Source organism: Rhinolophus sinicus, linkage group LG06 (assembly GCF_036562045.2).
Source record: "Rhinolophus sinicus isolate RSC01 linkage group LG06, ASM3656204v1, whole genome shotgun sequence".
In the NCBI taxonomy this organism is placed as follows: Eukaryota; Metazoa; Chordata; class Mammalia; order Chiroptera; family Rhinolophidae; genus Rhinolophus; species Rhinolophus sinicus.
This window is the reverse complement of record NC_133756.1, coordinates 116840379-116864868: the sequence shown is the minus strand read 5'-3', so window position 1 is coordinate 116864868 and position 24490 is coordinate 116840379. Positions and strand designations below refer to the sequence as shown.

At 36.3% G+C, this 24490-nt stretch overlaps 1 protein-coding gene across 1 annotated transcript in view; it reads right to left on the bottom strand.

Annotated features, from left to right (window-relative positions):
- Positions 1 to 24490, bottom strand: part of GDPD4 (glycerophosphodiester phosphodiesterase domain containing 4) — a 55800-nt gene that overhangs the window by 12403 nt on the left and 18907 nt on the right. Inside the window, exons 10-13 of the mRNA XM_074337077.1 lie at positions 14081 to 14237; positions 7185 to 7406; positions 6115 to 6269; positions 1037 to 1184 (exon numbers count right to left, since the gene is read on the bottom strand). Coding sequence (XP_074193178.1) covers positions 1037 to 1184; positions 6115 to 6269; positions 7185 to 7406; positions 14081 to 14237 — 682 coding nt within the window. The remainder of the gene's footprint in view (positions 1 to 1036; positions 1185 to 6114; positions 6270 to 7184; positions 7407 to 14080; positions 14238 to 24490) is intronic.

Genomic DNA, 24490 nt, shown 5'->3' with positions numbered 1-24490 from the left:
GGGCTGCTTGGGAAAGCCCTTGGGTTACTGGCCCCACCTCCCTAAACAAAATGACATGGGGTCCTTTAAAAAAGCCCAGGCCTGGTGTTGAAGGAAGTTTTTTTACTTATACACTCTATTTTTTGAATTTTGAATCACATGAATTGATTATCAATTCAAGTATTAAAATGAAGTTTTATTTACACTATATCCAAAGAGGCAACTGTGAGACATTACTACTTTAGAGGAACAGGGTTATGGAGGTGTCTGTGTGTAGCTTTCTAATTTATGCATTTTTGTAATGACTAAATTTTATATAATGAACAACTTTTCTTTGTAATCAATTTTTTAAATTGTTAGAAAAATATATAGTACACACGTGCAGGGGAATTGTATAAGGACAAAGAGGTGGACAGGCTTCACCTTTACAAAGGGACCTGCCATCCAAGGTTTCCTTCAGGATCATCTCCACAAAGCTGCCCAAGCCCCCGAGAAAGAAGGGAACAGAAATTTTACAATGCCACCAGAGGGCCTCAATGCACTACTGGCCGTGTGAGATGGTGCCCTTAACCTTGATCCCCTCTCTCCTGATCCTCACTCTGAACAGGTCAAAAAAAGAGGCTAGTAAGACTGGAGGTACGGAGAAGGCAACCTGAAATATTTAGGCTTCTCATTTAGGCTTCTCTGTCTAGCTTTATCTTCATTCTGAATCTTGTATCATGCACCAATGTGCAAAAATCTTCATATCTTCCAGCTTCAGTTTTCTTATGGGGTAATGATAGCGGCCAACTCAGCAGGCTCAATTACAGAATGCAGAAAAAGCACATTGCCAAGATTCAATAAACAGCAATTATTAGAAAAAATATTCATTTCTCCCTGAAAATCACAGAAGGATCTGCGTGAGAAAAGGGAGAATGCCACATCTCCAGGACCACAGAAGTTTCTGCTTTTCAGTAGCTCCCCAGAGGACTGCACAGCTGGCAATGTATGGATGGGGTAGGGGACATGAATTCCCATTGTACCAGACTTGGAAGAACAACCTGGACAACTAGCTTACCATGAAGAAGTAAGGGTGCTTTATCTTCCTCAGGAGCTTAACGTTATCTGTGGTCACTGAGTGAATCCTGGAGCACCACGCCAGTGAGTAGAGCCAAGGTTCATTAACGAGGTATAAGTTGATATTGATGTTAGCTGCTTTATAATCTCTGGAACAAAAACAGAACCCACAGGGGATTTAGACTTAATCTGACTCCCATCATCTAAAAGGGGGGCAGCCACCATGTTCGTGAAAGGCTGTTTACATCACCAGAAGCAGCTGGCCCTGGGACAATTTATGACACGCAGAATGGGCTCATGTTGCAACGACATAAAGGACTGGATTTAATACCCATACTAATGGTGGTATGTTAGTAAACTGGATGTCCCAAGGGGGAAAAAGGGAAGGGAAAAGGAAGGGGAGCGGAGGGGCAGGGGAGGAAAAGAAAAGCCCTATTTGTACTATTTGCCAATTTCCATGGTGTAAATACTCCTACCATAGCCAATTTCAAGCTACCATTGGTAAAACAGGTTTGCAAATTTCTAAATATTTAATAATTGGCTCCCATGAGCTGGTATGAACAGCTCCAGCACACTATTATTGGGTAGCAGCTATACCTACTTCCATCAAAGCACTTGACAACCCTCTACTCTATCTACTTTCCTATCAGTCTTCTTTACTTGAGTATAAGCAAATTAAATGCAAGGACAATGCCATTCATCACTGTATATCCAGTACCTAGCATAATACTTGCTTTCATAAATAGTAATTGAAGGAATGCATAAACGAACACCAATCTGGTGAATATTTAAATTTCAAATATAAAGAAGTTTTACAAGCACTGAGTAGGAGGAATGGAACCCAACTTTTTTTCAATGTATTAAATATCAGTAGATACTTCTGCACCGTCTAGAGAGACAGGAAGATAAGTAGAAGAATATCTAGTAATGCTGGCCAAGTTGTCATTTTCAGGGATTAAATTTCTCAGAAAATATACCATGTAAGTGCCTTCCAAACATTTTTTTTTGAAAATTGAGTTGGTATAGCATATTGGAAATAGCTCTGTACAAGTTTGAGTTTGAATCCCAGCTCTGTCATATACTAGTGTGGCATGTTCTTATGCTCAATATATAAATGTAAGATAAAAATAATAATGCCACTTTTGCAAGAGTGTTGTCCATTAGTTATCTGGTATGACTCTAAGATAATTCTACAGATCACCTAATGATAAATTTTAAAATATAAATAAGGAAATAGTAGTAAAAAGCTACTTTTTACACTTTGAAACTGACACACACAAAAAATCATATTTCTGTATATGAATAATGAACATATAAAGACTGAAATTAAAAACACAATACCATTAAAAATCACCCCCAAAATTAAATTATATAAACATATATACATATGCATATATATATATACATATATATACATACACACACACACACACACACACACACACACACACACATAAACACATAAACAACCTGGATGAATCTCAAGGGAATTAACTGTAAAAAATACAACCACAACAGGTTATGTACTTTATGATTCTATGTATGTACCAGTCTTGAAATGACAAAATTATAGAAATGGAGAAAAACGTTAAAAAACAAGACAGGGCTGTCCCCTATCACCACTGCTATTTAACATAGTATTGGAAGTCCTTGCCACAGCAATCAGGCAAGAGAAAGAAATAAAAGGCGTCCAAATTGGAAATGAAGAAGTTAAACTGTCACTTTTTGCAGATGACATGATTCTTTATATAGACAACCCTAAAGACTACACCAAAAAGTTATTAGAAGCAGTAAACGAATACAGTAAAGTTGCTGGCTACAAAATCAACACACAAAAATCCACTGCATTCCTATATACTAACAATGAAATTTCAGAAAAAGAAATTTTTAAAAAAGCAATTCCTTTTGCAATGGCAACAAAAATAATAAAATACGTAGGAATAAACATAACAAAGGATGTGAAGATCTATACACTGAAAACTATAAGACATTTTTAAAAGAAATTGAAAAAGACACAAAGAAATGGAAAGACATTCCGTGTTCATAGATTGGAAGAATCAACATAGTTAAAATGGCCATATTACCCAAAGCAACATACTGATTTAATGCAATCCCCATCAAAATCCCAATGGCATTTTTAAAGAAATAGAACAAAATATCATCAGATTTGTATGGAATCACAAAAGACCCACAATAACTAAAGCAATCGTAAGAAAAAAGAACAGTGCTTAAGGTATCACACTCCCTGACTTTAGCTTGTACTACAGGGCAACAATAATCAAAACAGTATGGTATTGGCAGAAAAACAGACACACAGACCAATGGAATAGAACTGATAACCCAGAAATAAACCCACATAAATATGGACAGATAATTTTTGACAAAGGAGCCATAAACATATAATGGAGAAAAGAAAGCCTCTTCAATAAATGGTACTGGGAAAATTGGAAAGCCACATGCAAAAGAATGAAACTAGACTCAAAATGGATCAAAGATCTAAACATAAGACCTGAAACAATAAACTGCACAGAAGAAAGCATAGGTACTAAACTTATGGAACTTGCGTTTAAAGAGGATTTTATGAATTAGACTCCAAAGGCAAGGGAAGTAAAAGCTAAAATATATGAATAGGACTTTATCAAACTAAAAAGCTTCTGCACAGCAAAAGAAACCATCAACAAAACAAAGAGGCAACCAACTGAATGAGAGAATATATTTGCAAACAACACCTCCAATAAGAGGCTAATATCCAAAATATATAAGGAACTTATATATTTTGTCAACAACAAAAAGACAAACAATCCAATTAAAAAATGGGCAGAGGACATGAACCGAAACTTCTCCCAAAAAGACATACAAATGGCCTACAGATATATGAAAAAATGTTCAACTTCACCTGCTATTAGGAAATGCAAATCAAAAGCACAATGAGATATCACCTCACCCCAGTCAGAATGGCTATCATCAACAAGACAAATAATAACAAGTGTTGGAGAGGCTGTGGAGAAAAAGAAACCCTCATACACTGTTGGTGGGAATCTAAATTGGTACAGCCGCTATGGAAAACAGTATGGAGGTTCCTCAAAAAATTAAGAGTAGAATTACTATATGACCCAGTAATCCGTCTCCTGGGTATCTACCCAAAAAATCTGAAAACATTTATTCGTAAAGATATATGTACTCCGATGTTCATCGCAGCATTATTTACAGTGGCCAAGACATTGAAACAACAAAAGTATCCTTTGATAGATGATTGGATAAAGAAGATGTGGTATACACACACAATGGAATACTACTCTGCCATAAGAAAAGATGAAATAGGACCATTTGCAACAACAGGATGGATCTTGAGATAATTATGCTAAGTGAAATAAGTCAGACAAAAAAAGTCGAGAACCATATGACTTCACTCATACGTGGCAACAAAGGAACAACACAAGCAAATAAAGAAACAAACTCATAGACACAGACAACAGTTTAGTGGTTACCTGAGGGAAAGGAGAGAAGGGGAATGATAGAAGAGGGTAGAGAGGGTCAAATAACACGGTGATGGAACGAGAACTGACTCCGGGTGGTGAACCCATAATGAATATACAGATGATGTATTATAGCAATGTACACTTGAAATCTATGTAGTTTTGTTAACCATTGTCACCCCAATTAATTTTTAATAAATAAATAAAAAAAGATACGGAGAACAGATCAGTCATTGTAAGGAGTTAGGGTCTGAGGGAAGGGAAAGGAAATGAAGATAATTTCCAGAGCACAGCATGTAAGGATGTTGATGATAAAAGCAGCAGCTAACATTTATTGTGTTCTTAATATTTGCCCAGCATTTTACTATGTGCAAAATATGAAGTAACTCATTTAATCATTTAACCATTGCATCAGATTACTGTTATACTCAATTTACAAATAAGAAAACTGACAATTAGAAACGTGTCCAAAGTCTTATGTGTAGCTGATGGGTAGCCAGGATTTATAAAAGAGCCTGTAGTCTACCAACCACAGAACCTGACACATAATAAAAGTTCAACAAATAGAAGGTATTAAAATTGTTTCTCAACTTCTAGATTAATCTAAATTATGATTCAGAAGAAAAGGAAATCATTTAGAGCCATTTTCTCTTAGAAAAAAATTAAAACAAAAACAAAAACAGAAGAACACTAAAAATACAGGAGTAGCTGGGCAAAGAGAAATCTGGTTGGGAACTAGAGGTAAAACACAATTTTCCAATGCTAAAAAATGACGTATTTTATAAACCACACCATGGCCAAGAAGCAGGAAAAGCAGGAACAGAAACAGAGGTGCATCCCACAGCTGAGTTCACAGCTTGAGATGCAGAAAGGTATCTAGAGGAATTTTTATTAAGCCCAAGGAGATTTTGGATACACAAGGAAGACATTGTCTTGGAAACATTTAGAATGATCTGAAAACATTTTAAAATCTAAGATAAAGGAGATATGGATTAAATTAAGCAGTGATTAATAACAGTTAAGTTTGGAAAAGTTACCATTTTATTCCCAGGTGCTTTTAATTCCGAAAATCTGTCTCTAATTATATGTTTATAAATATGGTGGTTAATAATTTTAGTTTCTTCTCATGCTTGGCTGTTTTAAGTTTTTTAAAATAATGATTTAGCAATGTTCTTAATTATGCCTATAAGAAACCTGACTATGTAGATTACAAAGCTATTTGTGAGGTACTGCAATCCATCTGGTAATGGCAGGAGAAAAGAAACATCTTTTTGAGTTCTGACTTTTCAATGATCACCTTATATAAAACCAAAAACGCCAAGCACACCAAGCGTGTGTGTTGAATGATGAGAGAGTAAAGCACAGAGGAGAAGGGGCAGAAGACTATGTTCCAGGGACATAGTTTATACTCAATAAATGTTTGTTGGCAGAGGGAGGAAGGGAGAGAGAGAGGAAAGGGCAAGGAGGAGACAGTAGGGGACTCCAAAAAGATAGCCACACAGAAATCCTGAGATGAGAAGGGGAAGCTAAGTAGCTCAGTTAGCATGCAGGTTTTATGCGAGTAAGGCAGTACATGCCGAGAGTGAGGTGGTCAAACACTTACCTCAACCCACTGTAGAACAACCTCTTGTAGTCAACATTTATTTTAGTGATATTTTCTTTTGCAAGGCGTTCAATGGAGTATAACCGACCCACTTGCTGAAAACCAGGAGCTTTCAACTTGACAAAATGCCTATCAAAAGCTGTCAACCAATAAATCTATAAGGAGAAACAGGACGTCTTTCAGTGGATAATCAACAATCTAGGTACACACAGCCCCATGTAGAATAGCTGGAGCCCCATTCCAGCACTGGTAACAGTCTATAGGGAGCAGAGAGAGATTCTAACCCTTGGCCTAATATTGTCTAATGAACTCTTATAATGAGGCTTTCATCAGGTTGTTCTGGAGATGAGTTTTCTCAGGTAACATCATGGGTCAAGGCCCATTGTGTGCAGATAGCCTGACACCAGCCAAAGTGGATGAGGCTTTGGTAGGAGTGGATGAAAGGTGGGAATCATAAACATCTCCTCCTCTGGCTCAAAATCATCTTTGAGGGGGCTCATTTCCTGACAACAGGGAATGCTATTATGACTCATCCGTGAAAATAGCTCCATTGGCAAAATAACACATACTTGTTTCACTCGTAGCACTCTTCCATATTCTGAGAATTGAAGAGATTTAGAATGATTGACTATCCTAATGCAGAGAGTTGCTTCTGAAAAATATGATGAACAAATCTCTGCTCAAATAAGAACCAGCTGTTCTTTCCACATCATTAACTGAAGCCACGTCCTCAAAGCCTTAGTGTTCCCCAGGCTCCTTCTAATAGTTCTACATTGGTGATGGCCCAGGTCACATCATGTAGTCATTACACACATTCCTTTTTAACAGAGTGCTGATATTTCATTTGGTTTGGAATAGCAAACAGCCTCAATGTTTTTCCCCACTGAGATAAATATAAGTGGATCATTCTTAGATTGTCACATATGAGCAATAATCTCCATTTCTATAGGGAGTAAATTTATTCAAGGATCTCAGGGAAGATCTACAAGACAGGGCAGGTCCAACTGTTGTGCTCCTGGGACAGGCTACCCGCCTCCCAACCTCTACCATCAATACTGAGATAGACGTACCAGATGTTGCTCAATTTTAGACTCAAGGATCACTCTTACTACCCGGCGGACAAATGTGTTTCTGAGCGGATGTTTTGGTGGAGGGGCGTTCAGATCAAATATCACAAATTTTTTCTCCTTCTTTGCAAGTTCCAATAAGTCACTTAGTTTTGGAATCATCTGATGTCTTGCTTTTTCTCTGTCAGCCTTTGATAAGGGTTTCATGTTGTAAAACGGTTTGGACTAAAAATAAATAATCAGAGAATACACTGGCTCCTATTAAAAGCATTTTCCAATCCTCCTGCTATACAGCCCTACAACCAGCCCTACCGCCATGTTGCTCCATTATCATTGAACCCACCGGGCCCTCTGAAGTACTGGTCCTGAAATAAGAGTTGCCAAGAAGAGAAATTAAATGTAATCTTCATAAGGTAATAAGGGTATTTGGAATGATTTTGTCTATTACTGAAGAACCTGTTGTATTTGCATTGAAAGACCTTCATGTTCCTGTCTTGACCTTCCTTTTCAGCCTTTTTTTCTATAACACAAGGTTACACTGGCTTCCACCATTTGCTCTCACTGTTCTAGTTTTGTGTAATGCAAAGAAAATAGGCTTTGGCCTGTTAAAATCCTACCCTCAACTTGCAAAGCCCAGTTCAAATGCTACCACCTTCATGAAGCCTTCCTTAAATATTTCTGAACTAGAGACTTTGATGGTGTTAAACTCCAATGCCCCATTTTTGTGCCTCTGTAATGGTATGTCTCACTCTGCTTTATATATACAGTTGTTTGTATATATCTTAGACCAGATTCAAATCCTGACTTCATATGCTTCTTGCTGTGTAACCTTAGTAAAACCATTTAAATTCTCAAAGTCTTCATTGCCCAAACTGTAAAATGGGGAAGGAGGGAGTCATCTATGTATTTCTCAAGATTATTTTGAAGATTAAATATTATAAAATAATTACAGGGTGTAGGAGCATGTCTGGGACATAGAGAAGAGTACAAGTCACTTAGTTCCCTAACTTGCTACTGCTTCAACTGGAGTGTAACTGCCTCACCGTAGGGACTGTTAATTTTTCTTTGCAATAAAAAGCATTTCATCTTATACCTCAGTCCATACATATATCAGCTATATTAAAAGTAGTAGATGGCTACTTTTATTGTCATTTACCAATTACAGGCCATTTGTACATGAAGTTAGTGGTAAAAGGCTTTCTCTCAGGAGAAGCAAGCACTAGCCACCTCACATTTTCTTAAGACTCAAGTAATCTCTCTTGTTCTCTACACAACTTTATCTTTGTTCTCATTCTCACCCTTTCTATTTCTTCTTCCCTTGAGTTCCTAAACAAGCTGCTCTTTCTCACCTTTTTCTTAGGGAAGAAACAATCACACTGCACGGTATCTCCATGCCTCACCAGAAGGCAGATCATAGAAGCAGAACTGAACCATACTCCAGATCTGAGTTGAGGTCTATAATGGAGGATTTAATTCATCCTCAGGATAGAAATTCACTTCAGGATTCAAGATTTTGTTAGACTCTACCAGATCTAGACCAACTGATTCATTTCATTGTTAAAAGAACAGAATGGCAAAGATCAAGAGAGGATTTAAATAACTTAGCTGTGCACATTTTTTAAAAGTCCCTGAATGGGCAAAAAGCATAGCAAATGCATTATACAAGGACATTTATGAAGTCTTTCTTTTAAAAATAAATTGGACAAGAAATTCAAAATAGCAAAAATAATAAAGATTAATCAACAGGAGAGTTTAAAACTAGACTCCAGTAAGCTTTACATGGTGTTGGGGGAGGGGAGGTTATCTAACAGCTGAAGTAAATGTCTTTTTTTGTATCAAAAATAGGGGAGTTAGTCAGAAAAATAATCTGGAATGGGACAATGGCAGTTTACACTATCTCCAACATGTGGTTGAACACTTTCAAAAAGCCCAAGGAAGAAACAAGATAGAAATGACAACTCCTTGGTTCTCTATGTTTGTGCTTAGAGAAATTACAAGTAGAAGGGCCATTGGATGATTCAATGTATCATACTGTTTAAGAAATAGGAAAATTAATCAAAATCTGCCCAATAATGCCACTTAAAGGAAACCACTCACCAGACAATTTGAGGAGAAGTATCTGGAAATAGAGATGAACAACAATACGGTTTACTGTTGAAACAGGTGCCACTAACTTTACTATGAACCCCACTACCATGGAAAGTTGGATTGCTCAGAGTATGAATACCACTGAATCAGTAAGAAGTTCTAACAATCTGAAATCCTTTTCCATGTGCCATAAGTATAAAGGTTATTTTGAGGCCATTGTCTGAATACTCCTTCTCTATGGCACTTTCCTACAAATTTCATCATTAAGAATCTACTTCACAAGAAGCACCACCAGAAGAAATGTACCACAGACAAAATTTTCAGGGATCAAAGATAATTCTACTGCACAATATCAAATTATAGCTATGGTATTAGTATAGTGATTCAAAATATAACAAATAATTGATCATGGTACCAGAACTCCTGCGGGGGAAAGAGGCAGAATAATTGGAGTGAAACCCATGAGACTCTAGATTCACTCTGTTGATAGCGTTGCCTAAAATCCTCTCAGTAAGCCAACTTATGACAGACTTGATATAATAAGGATTAATTATCGCTTGCATTAGTCCAAGCAATATGTCTGTTTCACCTGCTTTAAAAAACCCCAAAACTGAGATGGTGAGGATAAAGGTTCATCCAATACCTGTGAGCTATTAACCAGAGTCACACCTCATTTTCCAGTACTGCCTAACCCATTACACTCTCTTGGTCCAATTTCTACTTTCTTTCGTGTCCTTGCTGATGAAGATAGCCAATATGTATTGCCTTCACTAGGGAAAAATCAACAATTTACCTGGAAAGTTATGCTTCAGGCATTTACTGACAGTCCATGCTACTCCTTTCAAGCCAAACCAAGATCTTAAGGATATGCAGCAACCCATCTTGAAATTCTCAGATTGATTCAACAACCCTATTTACAAAACTTCTAAGGAGAAATCTTAATTCTACAAAATAACAGGTCATTATTCAGGGTTAATGAAACTTATTCTGTCAAGGGCCACATACCATATATTTTTGACTTTGGGAGACATAGTCTCGTTCACAACTATTCAATCTGCTTGTATATAATTCATAAGTGAATGATAATGGCTGTGTTACAATAAACTTTATTTATGAACACTGCAATTTGAGTTTTATATATTTTTACACATCATGAAATATTATTCTTTTGTTTTTTTCCCCCCCACCATTTAAAAATGTAAAAACCATTCTCAGCTCACAGGCTGTACGAAAACAGCCAGTGGGCTGGATCTGGACAGCAGACTGCAGTTTGCCAACCCCTGACCTACGCCATGATATATTGGCTAAGAAAGGATATTAAGCAAATGAGAGATTATAAATTATCCAAAATTATCCAAGGCTGACCACTGAAGACAATTAAGATGATTTCTTGGATAAACTGGGTCTTCTAAAGTATAGGTAGCAAGCTTTTTTGAAATAGGCCACTATGTGATTTGACTTAATCAAACATATTGGAACCATTCTCATGAAACACAGAAACCAAAAGACCTTCAGTGATTTCAAAATATTTCTTCAACAAACCTGTTTGCTGATATTCCGTATCATCATAAACCTTTCTTTTTGAAAGTACACAAAAGGAGAGGCCACGGTCTACGGGCATTAACTCAACAGCTTGGCATACATCAAAGACACTGCTTTTTATTGTCTATCCCCTGATCCAGCAGCAAGGCGCTTTATCTTTCCTCAGAAAAAAAAAAAAAATGCAGTCTTGGCTAAACTAGTCTAAGAATTTTCAGATCCTGTATTAGGTTCACATTTCTACTTTATGGTACCACATTCAATACAATCCCTGTTGTTAACTTAAAATGTGCAATATTTTTATGTTAGTTGATTAATACCACACACTTTCTCTTTCTCAAATGACCATTCACCAATGTAACACTTTTAATACAGCAACTGTGTTATCTTTACCAGGGAAGGAAAACTCATGATCTCTGTACTTAGAGGACTACCCATGCCTGCAACAATTCTTTTGGATGCTCTTATACAAAATCTTGATTTCATATTGTTTATTGATAGCTTTTATTTTTAAAAGATGGTAATAGGCTGATTATGTGATACTTTTTCTAGATTCTCTTATAGAATCTAGAATCTATCCATTACCAGATATCAAATTGACTCAAGTGGCCAAAATATGGCCCTCACTAGGGCATGTGACATTGGTAAAAGTAAAAGAGGTAAGTATATCCATTGATTGCTTGTTTGCTTTTAAAGTAGTTCACAACTTGGAATGGTATAGGAAAAAAAGAGGTTTTCAACCTCTCCAGTTAGCTGCATTAAAAAAATGAATAACAAATATTCAAATGACTTATGCCTTGAAGCTTCCCAAATAAGTTGCTATTCTAAAGGTACAGGTCCACAGTACAAGAGACATTAGAGGAAATGCTTTAGCAGATCATCATACTAAACAGAATGATCTGACTAAAGACCTTAGACAAGGGCCTCTTATAGACAAGAAAGATCAATTTGCAGAGTTCAAGAATTGCATCATTAACACACAAAATGTGGCCCCCAATTCTGAAAAGAAACACTAGAACTAATCAAATTGCCAGATTCACGGTGGCTACCGGGTAGTACCAATTAACCTCAAATAGACACTTCCCCAAATCCTCATGATACAACTCATCACAGTGGGAACAAATGAACTGCAGTATTAAACACTGACGGGGCAACTTTTCTAAGATATCTGAAGATGTGACCAGTTCTTTCCTCGTGTGAATCCAACATAATCCTGAAAAAAACTGTGAAAATGAGTCATGGATTAGAGCCTTGCTGAAAGGGACACTTTGAGGATCTCGAAACAGATTTTGTAGTTTCTTCCCTCTGTGGGTAATGAGTTTGTACTAGTAATTGTACGATTATTTTATGGATAGGCTAAAGCATTTCCCCATTAAATAGCAACTGTAAATTAAAATGGCTGTAAAAACTATTATGTATTTGTGTTCTCTACCTAAGCTGCTCTAATCTAGCTATCCTGTGATAGGAAAAACATTTTACTGGGATATTTATTTTGAATTATGCAAAATTTTGCTCCTCACTAAAACATCTCCTTTCCTTACACACACCATACTTGGGGAAAGTAGGAAGAATACATGAAACATAAATACTGAAATCAGCCGAACTATCAAATACCCTTGAAATTCCATGCCCCTACATTCCATAAGACCCATTTTGTCTCATGCTTTGGGTTCTTTCCAATCAGATAAGTCTTAGATTATCTCCCTGTCAACTAGTCACATGCAGCTCCATGTTTTGGGGATATCTCCACCCAAATTTCATATCAGTCATTTATAAAAAATTCTTTTAGCTAAATATTATAGAGGATTATCCAAGATACCTCTCACTAACAGGAACAGGCTCAAAAATAGCTCATAGAAAGACTGCCCTTGAACATCACTGGAAAGGACAATATCAGATACTCTGAACTCAAATAGACTAGTTAAAGTAGAAATAATCAATCCTGGATATAGTTCCCAACTAAAATGATATCACCTATCTACAAGAATTGGAAAGGTACAGCCATTAGAGATCATAAACGTAACTTCTCCGGATAAATACTAGAAGTCAACAGCTGAGCCAAGACCTTTGGAACTAGCAAACAACTGCATGAAGTAGGAGAGCTGCCATCAAAAAGCAATGGGAAAGATTTTCCTAATAAATGCCAAATTCACCTTTGAATGCTTTTGTTCTTTATCTTGTCATACTTTTTGTTTTTACTCGCTTGAGGTGATACACTGCTGATTTAGTCTATCATGTTCCTCGAACTAAAAACAATAATTTGCCTAACTCTAAGATTGTCTAGACAACTATCACTCTAACTACAACTCAGCTCCACCAAACTATTACTAGTGGAGACAACTTGAAAATATGCTGGACATATCATCCCTTGTCAACTCTTAACAAATCTGAAATGAATGCTTCTAAAGTGAATTTTGGCCAAAAATATTCTAACCAACAGCCTTAAAGAGATGTTAGACTGCTATCTATTGAGATAGATAGATAGATAGATAGATAGATAGATAGATAGATACATACATACATACATACATACATACATACATATAAAATCCCTAAAAAGACTCAAAAATTTAAAGCTATGAGTTATTCCTATGAATGGAACAAAGTTCAAATTATTCAGGTATAGAAATAACTGAAGATACTATAAGATGTATTGTATAATCTGTATTAGTTTCCGAGGGCTGCTATAATAAACAACTACAAACTTGATGAGTTATAAAACAGAAATTAGCAAACTGAAATGAACTCTAGTTTAGCAATATCACAAAGTATTGCAATTGCCTGTTTCATATGCTAGCCTGTGAACTCCATTAAGGCTGTGTGTTTATGCACCATTGTATTCCTTGTGTAGTGCCCAATAGGTACTCAATAAATATATTTTGAATAGTAAGAAGATAGAATGAAGAAAAAAATGTTTCCTAGTCTGCCTCATCTATGATTGTGAGCTACTCAAAATGCCCAGGAAATTGTAATGTACATGGTAGGTACACTGTAAACGTTTATGAAATGCTTGGATAAAAAGGAATTAAATGACAATGATAAGTTTAAAAGTTTATCTTCAGAATTTCCAGTGACTGTAGAAAGCAGTAATTAGATTGACTGCATTACTGGAAAAGCCCACTTGCCAATGCTATAGTCCTGCTACCAACTGGAATGAAATCTGTGTATGCTTGACTATCTTCATCTAAAACCTTTATCTTCAGGAGCATCACATGACCTCATATAGAAGAGCGATTCAATGCAGGATTGTTGAGCTGGGGAATGTGTCTTACCTGTGATTGTAAAAACCATTTGCCTGCATTCAGAGTCGACAGGAAATCCCAAGTGAAGAAAGCAGCAGGTGTTAAGGAAGCATTTGGCATGACCTCCTTGATATTGGTTGTTCTTCTCAGGTCATTGTCATGCATGAGAAAAGGCACCTCATCATAACTGTAGGCAGAGGGGGAAAAGAGGAGAAAGGGTGGATAGGCTGAACTCAGCCATCTTGGCAGATAGGGTTCTCAGAAAGCCCATTAATGTCACAAATCTTACTATGGTTCCTTATTCCTTTCAAAATCTCAGCAAAGGCTTAAGTACCAGTCATTTACACTTTGTTGTCAATATTTTTCTGTTCTAGGGATCAATCTTTTGTGACATATAACAATCATATCAGTGATAGTGAAGGTGGCTTCCTTATCCAGGGCTTTCTGGCATTAAGAAAATAGTAGGTACAGTAGAGACCTGAGAGTAAGGTGAGTTGGGTGGTGATGGGACAAGGTCCTGAGTTCCCAGAACTATACTAAGAAGGTATCAGCACAATCTTCCCACGGTTTTCTGACCCATTTTCCAGCTTGGCACCTGCCCTGAGTATTTCTGGTCCTAGATGCTTCACATCAGATGGTATCACTAAAGTTCCTGATTCTGTTATCTGCTATTTGCCTTGAAGGAGCTCCGCATTTATGAAAATCTCTCTTCCTTTCCCATTAAAATACCTATGAAGAGAACTCTATAATGGCCATGAGGAAGTAACAGGGTTGAGACTTAGCCTCCTGCCCATAAACAACTAAAAAACTGGACAAAATAAGGGAACTATCTTTTCAGCCAACAGAACAACAGGGAGCATAGTATGATGACCTCTGAGAAAAGACAACAAATGCAATAAGCTCTACCATCACCCAGGCTTCCTTCTTATAGTTGAATACTGGACTGTGGCACAGAGAGGGGGCACCTAAAAGGCACCCAGCCATTGTGCTGAAATGAGGAGAAAGAAACCAGATTAAGCAGAGGTCAAGACAGCTAGAATTCATGTGCTAGAGTCCCATACAGGATGGAGCTATGCAAAAAAAACAGAAAAAAAAAAAAAAAAAAAAAAAAAAGAAGAAGAAGAAGAAGAAATAAAAGAGTTCTAGGGAAATATGTACAGATGTCCCTTCAGTGTATGGCTAAATATCAATTTGTACATATGCAGAGTAAAACTCTATGGATCTTGTAATGTCCAGCATGTAATGAAAATTTACCAGACACGTAAAATAGCAGGAAAATGTAACCATAACCAGAAATTACTCCATAAAGAAAACTTGGAAATGAAAGAGGTAATAGAAGTAGAAATTAAGGGTATTAAATGATGTAAAGCAAAAATACACATAATTTATATGATAGATGAAAAGAAAAACATGAACATAATGACATAGTAGTAATATATTCAGAAATAGAAATTCTAGAGTTGAAAACATACAGTAACTAAAGTGAAAATTTCACTAGATGAAATTAACAGCAGATTAGATATTACAGATCATGTAAAGATCAATAAATTTGAAGATGTAGTAACAGAATCTATCCAAATGACCTGTGAGACAATATCAAGCAATATTATGTATGTGTGATTAGATCCTAAAAAGAGGGGGAACAGAAAAAAAGAAATAAAAGTTAAAAAAAATCTTCAAAATTTGATGAAAATTATGCATTAAGGGATCCAAGAATCTTAATGAATACCAAAAAGGATAAATACAAGAGTACACACACACACACACACACACACACACACACACCCCACAACATTACCATATTTCCCTGAAAATAAGACCTAGCCAGACAATCAGCTCTAATGTGTCTTTTGGAGCAAAAATTAAGACCTGATATTATTATATTATATTGTATTTATTATATATATTATATTATATTATATTATATTATATTATATTATATTATATTATATTATATTATATTCCTGGTCTTATAACAAAATAAGACCGGGTCTTATATTAATATTTGCTCCAAAAGATGCAGTAGAGCTGATTGTCCTGCTAGGTCTTATTTTTGGGGAAACATGGTAGGGATTACTATAACAAAACTGATGAAAACTGAAGAGGAAGAGAAAATCGTCAAAATAGCCAGAAAACTGGGTATTCACATGAAAATAAAATTGGACCTTTATCTAATACCATATACAAAATTAACTCAAAATGGATCCACAACCTAAATGTAAGAGCTATCATAAAACAACAAAACTCTTAGAAGAAAACATAGGGGAAAACCTTTCTGACATTGGATTTGGCAATGATTTTTTTGGATAAGACAACAAAGGCACAGCAACAAAAGAAAAAATAGACAAACTGGCTTTCGTGAATATTTAAAATTGTGAATGGCTAATAAGCATATAATAAGATACTCAACATCACTGGTCACTTGGGAAATTCAAATCAAACTATAATGAGATATCACCTCACACCCATTAGGTTGGCTACTCTCAAAAAAGAAAACAACAAGTGTTGGCAAGAATATGGAGAAACAATACTATTCTGCCATAAGAAAAGATGAAATACTGCCATTTGCAACAACATGGATGGATCTTGAGATTATTATACTAAGCAAAATAAATCAGACAGAAAAATGTGACATATAGATGACATATTACAGAATTGTACACTTGAAACCTCTGTATGAAACTGAGTAACTGATCTAGACTTGTGATTATAAGTTCAAATCTCATTACATTTACTTAAAAATTTGAAAGATACAAGCACATTTAAGGTTTACACAGTTATACATTTAACATATTAGATTTATAAGAAGTACTTAAGCAACCTTGAAAAGAATTAAGTTAGTAAACTGCCGTACCAAAAGAAGAAAATATATTAAATACATAACTGCAGTTTAAAACATTTATTTACTTAATGAAAACAGTATTAAGTTTTATTCAAAGGTTCTCAAAAATGATGGTTCAAATGTTAGACTTATAAATGCAATAAGGTTTTTAAGTAAATTTAAAAGCTTAAGTAAGAACTAGTGTCCTGAATTTAATAAATTGAATACTTATTTTGATTTCAACCAAAGTGAAATATTTCTGGCACACAAAAATCACCTCAAGGCACAAAATAAACTTATATTTAACACCAAAAAAAGGGAAAATGAAAATGTTTCATACAAACAAAAAACAGGATAATTCATTTCCAGCAGAACTGCACTATTAAAAAAAAAATTAAAAGATACTCTTAAGCAAAAAGTAGATACCAATTGGAAATTTGCATCTACACAAAAGAATGAAGAGTATGAGAAATGATAAACATCTGAGTAAATATTTAAAACTATTTTTCTCATTTTTTAATGTTTAAAAAGACTGTTTAAAGCAAAATATTAATAACAATATATTCTGATATACCTAACAATAACAGGTCAAACAATAAAAGAAGTGAAATGGAAATACACTGTTAAAAGATTTGTATTTTACACAAAAAAATGTATAATATTTAAAGAAAGAGGTGATAACTTAAAAGATTATATTGTAACTCTAGTGCAACGATTAAATAAAAGACGTATAGCTAATAAGCCAACAGTGGAGATAAAGTCCTAAAAAAATACTCCATTAATCTAAAAGAAGGCAGGGAATGAGAAAACAAACAACAAAATATTATAGTGTACTCACCCCAGGTGTAAAATGTAAGGGAGGTCCTTCCCCCAAAAAACCAGTAACTGAGATAAATACTATTTTAATGCAATTATTTTAAAAATCTAAATTAATGTAAAAAATCCACGAGAAACAAAATATTAAATTTTAAATATAGACAGAATTGGTATTTCTGATTCTTCCTTTTGCCTCAGGCTCTAGCATGGCTTCGCATGGCACATCTGTATTGAAATATCTGACATTTTGATCATCATGGATGGTAAAAAGGGTAGGCCAATACTGAGAGAAATCACTGATCTCTCTTCCCCTTCTCCCCCCACACACATTTCTTAGGTACAATATTTACAACTATTTCCCTTAAAACACTATGTAGAGGCTGAGTTGGTGGGAAAGGCGTGGGGAAACAGGCCCACACAAGCTTATTGGGATCTTTCAGTCTCGCCGCCTCAGCTCCCATTGACTCCCAGTGACTCCTGGCAAGATTTCTCCTTTTGGCCCATTCAAAGAGGGCCACAGTGCTTCAGAGAATGTGACCGCCTTCTCCAGAGAGGTTGCTCCATGCTCAGTGACGGTATGGCTGGCAGGCTTTATGCTAAACCTCAGCAGCCAGAAGTTCTTTGCATAGATTCTTGTAAGGGCCTCCCACTGGCTTTCTCTCAGACCCTAAATACCTGTTTACCTTACTCGCTTTTGAGGTCTCCTCCTTTGCAAATGTTTCCTCCTTTACAAATGTCTCCTCCTTTACAAATGGTTCTCAAAAATATATTCAAATGAAAGTTTCATATAAACGTTTGACATTTCTTAAGAATGTGTTTGCAATTTTACAAAGTGGGGTGAACATTCTGTCCAAGTTCACTTTGGGTGTGGGGATGAGACCACCTTTACAAATATTTTATCACAAATCTCAAAAATTCCAAACTTTTGAGGGCAAGAAGAGATGGTAGGAGTGAGCATAGAAAATCTCATAGGAAACAGCCTAAGAAGGAAGAAAATCAGGAGAGTATGATATTCTGGAAGTCAAATAAGGAAAGTGTTTTAAAAATGAGGGAGTATTCAAATGCTGAGAGGTTAAGATGAAAACTGAAAATTTATCATCATGTTTGGAAAGTGCGAGGTCACTGTTAACTTAGAAAGAGCTCAGTAAAGTGTTGTGGAAAATGTCTGGTTGGAGTGGGCTCCAAAGGAATTGGAAAAGCACAAGGAAGACAAAGAGCAGAGGTAACTCTTTGGAGGAATGTTGCCTATAAGAAAGGTATAGGGCATGAACTGGAGCAGGATATGGGGTCCTGAAAAGTTTTTAAATGTCAGGATGAATCATCTCCATCAATATACAAACACGACAGGGCCGGCCCGGTGGCTTAGGCAGTTAGAGCTCCGTGCTCCTAACTCCTAAGCCTGTCGATTCCCACATGGGCCAGTGGGCTCTCAACCACAAGGTTGCCAGTTCAATTCCTTGACTCCCGCAAAGGATGGTGGGCAGCGCCCCCTGCAACTAAGATTGAACACAGCACCTTGAGCTGAGCTGCCACTGAGCTCCCGGATGGCTCAGTTGGTTGGAGCGTGTCCTCTCAACCACAAAGGTTGATGGTTCGACTCCCGCAAGGGATGTTGGGCTGCGCCCCCTGCAACTAGCAATGGCAACTGGACCTGGAGCTGAGCTGCGCCCTCCACAACTAAGACTGAAAGGACAACAACTTGACTTGGAAAAAAGTCCTGAAAGTACACACTGTTCCCAATAAAGTCCTGTTCCCTTTCCCCAATAAATAAAAAATGTCTTTAAAATATATATATGTACAAACATGACATAACTCAATTTTGTGTATGTGTGTATATAGGTGCATAGCACTACAAATTTTTATCACACGTATAGATTTGTGTAACCACCACCACAATTGGGGTACAGATCTGTTTCATCATCACAAAGAAACTGCCTCGTGCTACCACTTTAGTCAAACCCTCCCCCAATCCTAAACTCTGGCAACCACTGATATGTCCCCCGCCACTATAATTTTCTCATTCGAGTGTGATATATAAATGGAACACACAGTATGTAATCTTTTGAGATTTTTTTTCATTCAGCATACCATGAGATTCATCCAAGTTGTTGCATGTGTCAATACTTCATTCCTTTTTGTGGCTGAACAGTATTCCATTGTATGGAAGTACCACCTTTTTTTATTCATTCATCTGCTGAAGGACTTTTGGTTCTTTCCAGTTTGGGGCTATTACAAATAAAGCTTCTCTGAATATTAGCGTACAGTTTGTGTGGACATACATTTTCACTTCTCTACAGTAAATGCCCCGGAGTGCAATTGCTGGGTTATATGGCTCATGAATATTTAACTTTAGAAGAAATTGCCAAACTGATTTTCAGAGTGGCTATACCATTTTACATTCCTCCAACAAATGTGTTAGAGAATCAGTTGTTCCTCTTGTCGGTATGTGGCAGCCAATATTTTTTTTCAGCCACTGTGATTGATGTGTAGGGGTGTCTTATCATGGCTTTAATTTGCTTTTCCCCAATAACTAATGATGTTGACCATATTTTCATGTGCTTCTTTGCCATCTGCATGTATTCCTGGGTGAAGAGTCCGTTCATGTCTTTTGCCTGTTTTCTAATGGGCTTGTGTGGTAGTTGAGAGAGCTCTTTATGTAATCTGGATACAAATCCTTTGTTGGACGTGGGTTTTCAAATATTTTCTGCCAGCCTCTACCTTGTCTTTTCATCCTCTTCACAGGATCTTTCACAGAGCCAAAGTTTTTTTTATTTTGATCAAGCCCAACTTAATTTTTCTTTTTCAGTTTGTGTTTCTGGTGTCATCTTTAAGAACACGTCACCTAACTCTAGGTCACAAAGACTTTTCTCCTGTGGTATTTGCTAAAAGTTTTAGAGATGTACCTTTTACATTAGATTTGTGATTCATTCTGAGTTAATTTCTGTATAAGGTGTAAAGTACAGGATGAGGTTCTCTGCCCTGCCCACAGCAGTAAAGACGTAAGAACAGTCCTTGCTACCTTTTATAACCACAGCTACCCCTCTCTCTCATGCTTCCTTCTTCACCCCCCTAAACCACTGATTTATTTCCAACCATTTTAATCTTATCATTTTGAAGGTGATGCATAAATGGAAGCACACAGTATGTAACCTTCTGAGACTGGCTTTTCTCACTCAGCATAGTTCCCATGAGATCCATCCAAATTGTTGCATGTATCAACAGGCCGTTCCTTTTTACTGCTGAGTAAAATTCTGTTGTGTGGATACACCACAGTTTGTTTGACCATTTGCCTCTTGCACCTCTTGAAGGACATTGGGGTTGTCCAGATATTGGCTGTTATTAATAAAGCTGCTGTGAACAATAATTTAAAGATCTTTGTATGAACATTAATTTTTCTTTTTTCTGGGATAAATGCCCAGGAGTGCAATTTATGGGTTGTATGGTTAGCACATGTTTAATTCTGCAAGAAACTGCCAAACTTACCAGAGCAGCTATATCATTTTACGTTTTCAGCAGCAACGTATGAATGATCCCGCTTGTCCTCCAGCATTTGAAGTTACCACTATTTTTCAATTTAGCCAGTCTGATAGGTGAGTAGTAATTTTAGTTTTGTTTGCATTTTCCTAATGGCTAATGAAGTTGAACGTGTTCTCAGGTGCTTATTTGCAATTTGTACATTCTCTTCTGTAAAATGTCTGTTCACGGCTTTTGTCCATGTTCTATTTGGAGCATATTGGACTTTTTTTTTTTTTTCACTGTTGAGTTTTGAGAGTTCCTTATATATTCTAGATGGAAGTCTTTTGTCAGAGACGCAATTTACAAATAATTGTCTCCCAGTCTGACACTTTTCTTTTTATCTTCCTTACAGGGTCTTTCACAGGGCAAAAGTTGTTCACTTTGATGAGGTCCCATTTATCATTTTTGCCTTTTATGGATAGTGCTTTTGGTATAAGAAAATTTTGCCTAGCCTTAGATATTAAAGATTTTCTCCTGTTTTATTTTCTAAGGGTTTTAGAATTTTACTGTTTACATTTAAAACCATAATCAATTTTGAGGTGTTTGTTGTTGTTTGGTTAGTTTTGGTTTTTTGGGTCTAAACATTGAGGTTTAGTTTGAGGGTCTTTTTTTTTCTTCTTTTTTTTGCCACTGGACATCCAACCCTCCAGGTGTATTTGTTGAAAAGGCTATCCTTCTTCCATTGTTAAGCTTTTTTTCAATTATTTTTATTGTGGTAACATATATAAAACAAAATTTGACATTTTAAAACCACTTTTAAGTGTGCAATTCGGTGGCATTAATTACATACAAAATGTTATGCAACCATCACCATCTATTTCAAATTTTTATTACCCCAAACAGAAACTCCGTACACATTAAATAATAACTCCCCAATTCCCCCTTCCCCCAGACCCTGGTACCATTAATCTACTTTCTGTCTCTATGAATTTGCCTATTCTAGATAGTTCATGTAAATAGACAAGCTTTATCCTTCTGTTTCTAGCCAGTATCACTTAGCATAGTGTTTTCAAGGTTCACCCACATTGTAATATCCATGTTGTAGCAGACTTCATTAATTTTTATGGCTGAATAATATCCCATTGTATGTATGTACATTTGTTTTTTCATCTGTTGATGGAATGCTTGGGTTGTTTACAACTTTTGGCGATTATAAATAATGCTGCAATAAACACAGGCGTATAAATATCCGTTTGAGTCTGTTTTCAATTTTGGGGGATGTAGGGAAGACACTGAGGAAAATTTGCCTTCATTGGCTGATGTGAGCTTTAATCTGTTAGTTTTTGTCCCTTTGTTTCCCCACATGAGAAACTGCATGTGGGGTTCCCTCACGTGAGAGACTGCATATGAGGTATTGGTTAGCTTAGGGTTAAGAAAATTTTTCCCTTGTCTCATTCCCAGCAGGAGATATAGAAGGATGTTGCTTTCTGTCTGTTTTGCCCACATCAGCAAATGAGGTAGAGAAGTAACTAAGTTATATCAGAATGACGTGACAGGCATGTTGCCAGGGTTTGGAAAGCCTTGGGCCGATGGTCCCAGGCAAGAGCAACAGGTGTTGTTTGTCCGAATGAACTGGCCCTTCAGCCGGATAAGCAATATTCTTATCACAGTAACTGCCGGACCCTCCCAGAACTGGCCATTCCCAGAGTGGGAGGCAGGAACAAGGAGCTTGGCTGTAAGGTACATCTGAAAAAATGTATCAGACAGTTGGCAGTGAAAAAAAAATTCGTCTTTTGTCATTTGTGATTCTTCATCATTCTAACACTTTTGGAAACTTCCAGCAACATGCAGCTTACACCACCAGGAGACGCCCTGACTCCCAGCCACGGACCTGGTGAGGGCTGGCTGGTTCCTGACCTCTCCAGTGTTGTTCCCCATGGTTAGCATTCTTGAGAACTTGTTAGCATTTTGGAAACTCGTATGCAGCTTGCAGCTTGAAGCAGTGGGAGATACCTCAGCTCTCCTCACAGTTTGATGAGCTTTTGGCATCTACTGTAACAGTTGCTATTCTATAGAGTTTATTACTGCATTTAAATACTCATTGATGTTATTTGTGTCTTTAGCCAAGTGATTTTTGATCAATAGTAAACATATGTTGGTATCTGTTAAACTTATATGTATGTCTATTCCTTTAACATGACATTGTTATCAATGTATATAGTTTAGTCTTAATTGCCTTTACTTTCTGGCATTAGCACATTCTATTAATTGCCTTTGTGTTTTGCTACTGCATATTGCTAAATAAATAGACTAGATATTGCTAAATAAATTCATTAGTCTCATTCTAGCATGTCCTCCTCTTTCTTTTCCCCGCTCATCATTACAGGGGGTGGGTATATCCTTAGGAGTAGAACTGCTAGTTCATATCGTAATTCTATGTTAAGCTTTTTGACGAAGCACAAACTTTTCCACAGTGGCTATACCATTTTACACTTCCACCAGCAATGTACAAGAATTATAGTTTCTCTACATCCTTACAAACACTTATTTTATACTTTTTTTATTATAGCCATACTAGTAAGTGCCAAGGGGTATCTCACTGTGGTTTTGATTTGTATTTTCCTAATGATGTTGAGTATCTTTTCATGTGTTTATTGGCTATCTGTATAACCATTCTGGAAAAATGTCTTCAAGTCTTTTGCCCATTTTTCAACTCAGTTGTTTGTCTTTCTGTTGTTCAGTTGTAGGAGTTCTTTATATATTCTGGATATTAAACCCTTATCAGATATATGATTTGCAAATATTTTCCCCTATTCTGTAATTTGTCTTCTAACTTTCTTGATCATGTCCTTTGATGCACAAAAGTTTTGAATTTTGAAGAAGTACAGTTAACCTATTTTTTTAATATCGTTTTTCACGCTTTAATGTATTATCAAAGAATCCACAGCAAACCCAAGGTCATGAAGATTATTCACTCTTGTGTTTTCTTCTAAGAATTGTCTGGTTTTAGCTCTTATATTTATGTCATTGATCCATTTTGAGTTAATTTTTATATGTGGTGTAAGGCACCAGTCATTGAATTGCCTTGCATCTTTGTCAAAATCAGTTGGCATCAAGTAAAATGAAAGACAACCCACATAATGGAAGAAAAGTTTTGCAAATCGCATGTCAAATAAAGGAGACTTCCTCTTTGACTTGTGGATTATTTAGAAGTGGATTTGTTTAGTTTCCAAGTGGTTGAAGATGTTCTTGTTAATGCTATTACTAATTTCTAGTGTTATTCTATTGTGGTCTGCGAACTCATTCTGTATTATTCCAGTATTTTTAAATTGGTTGAAGTTTGTTTT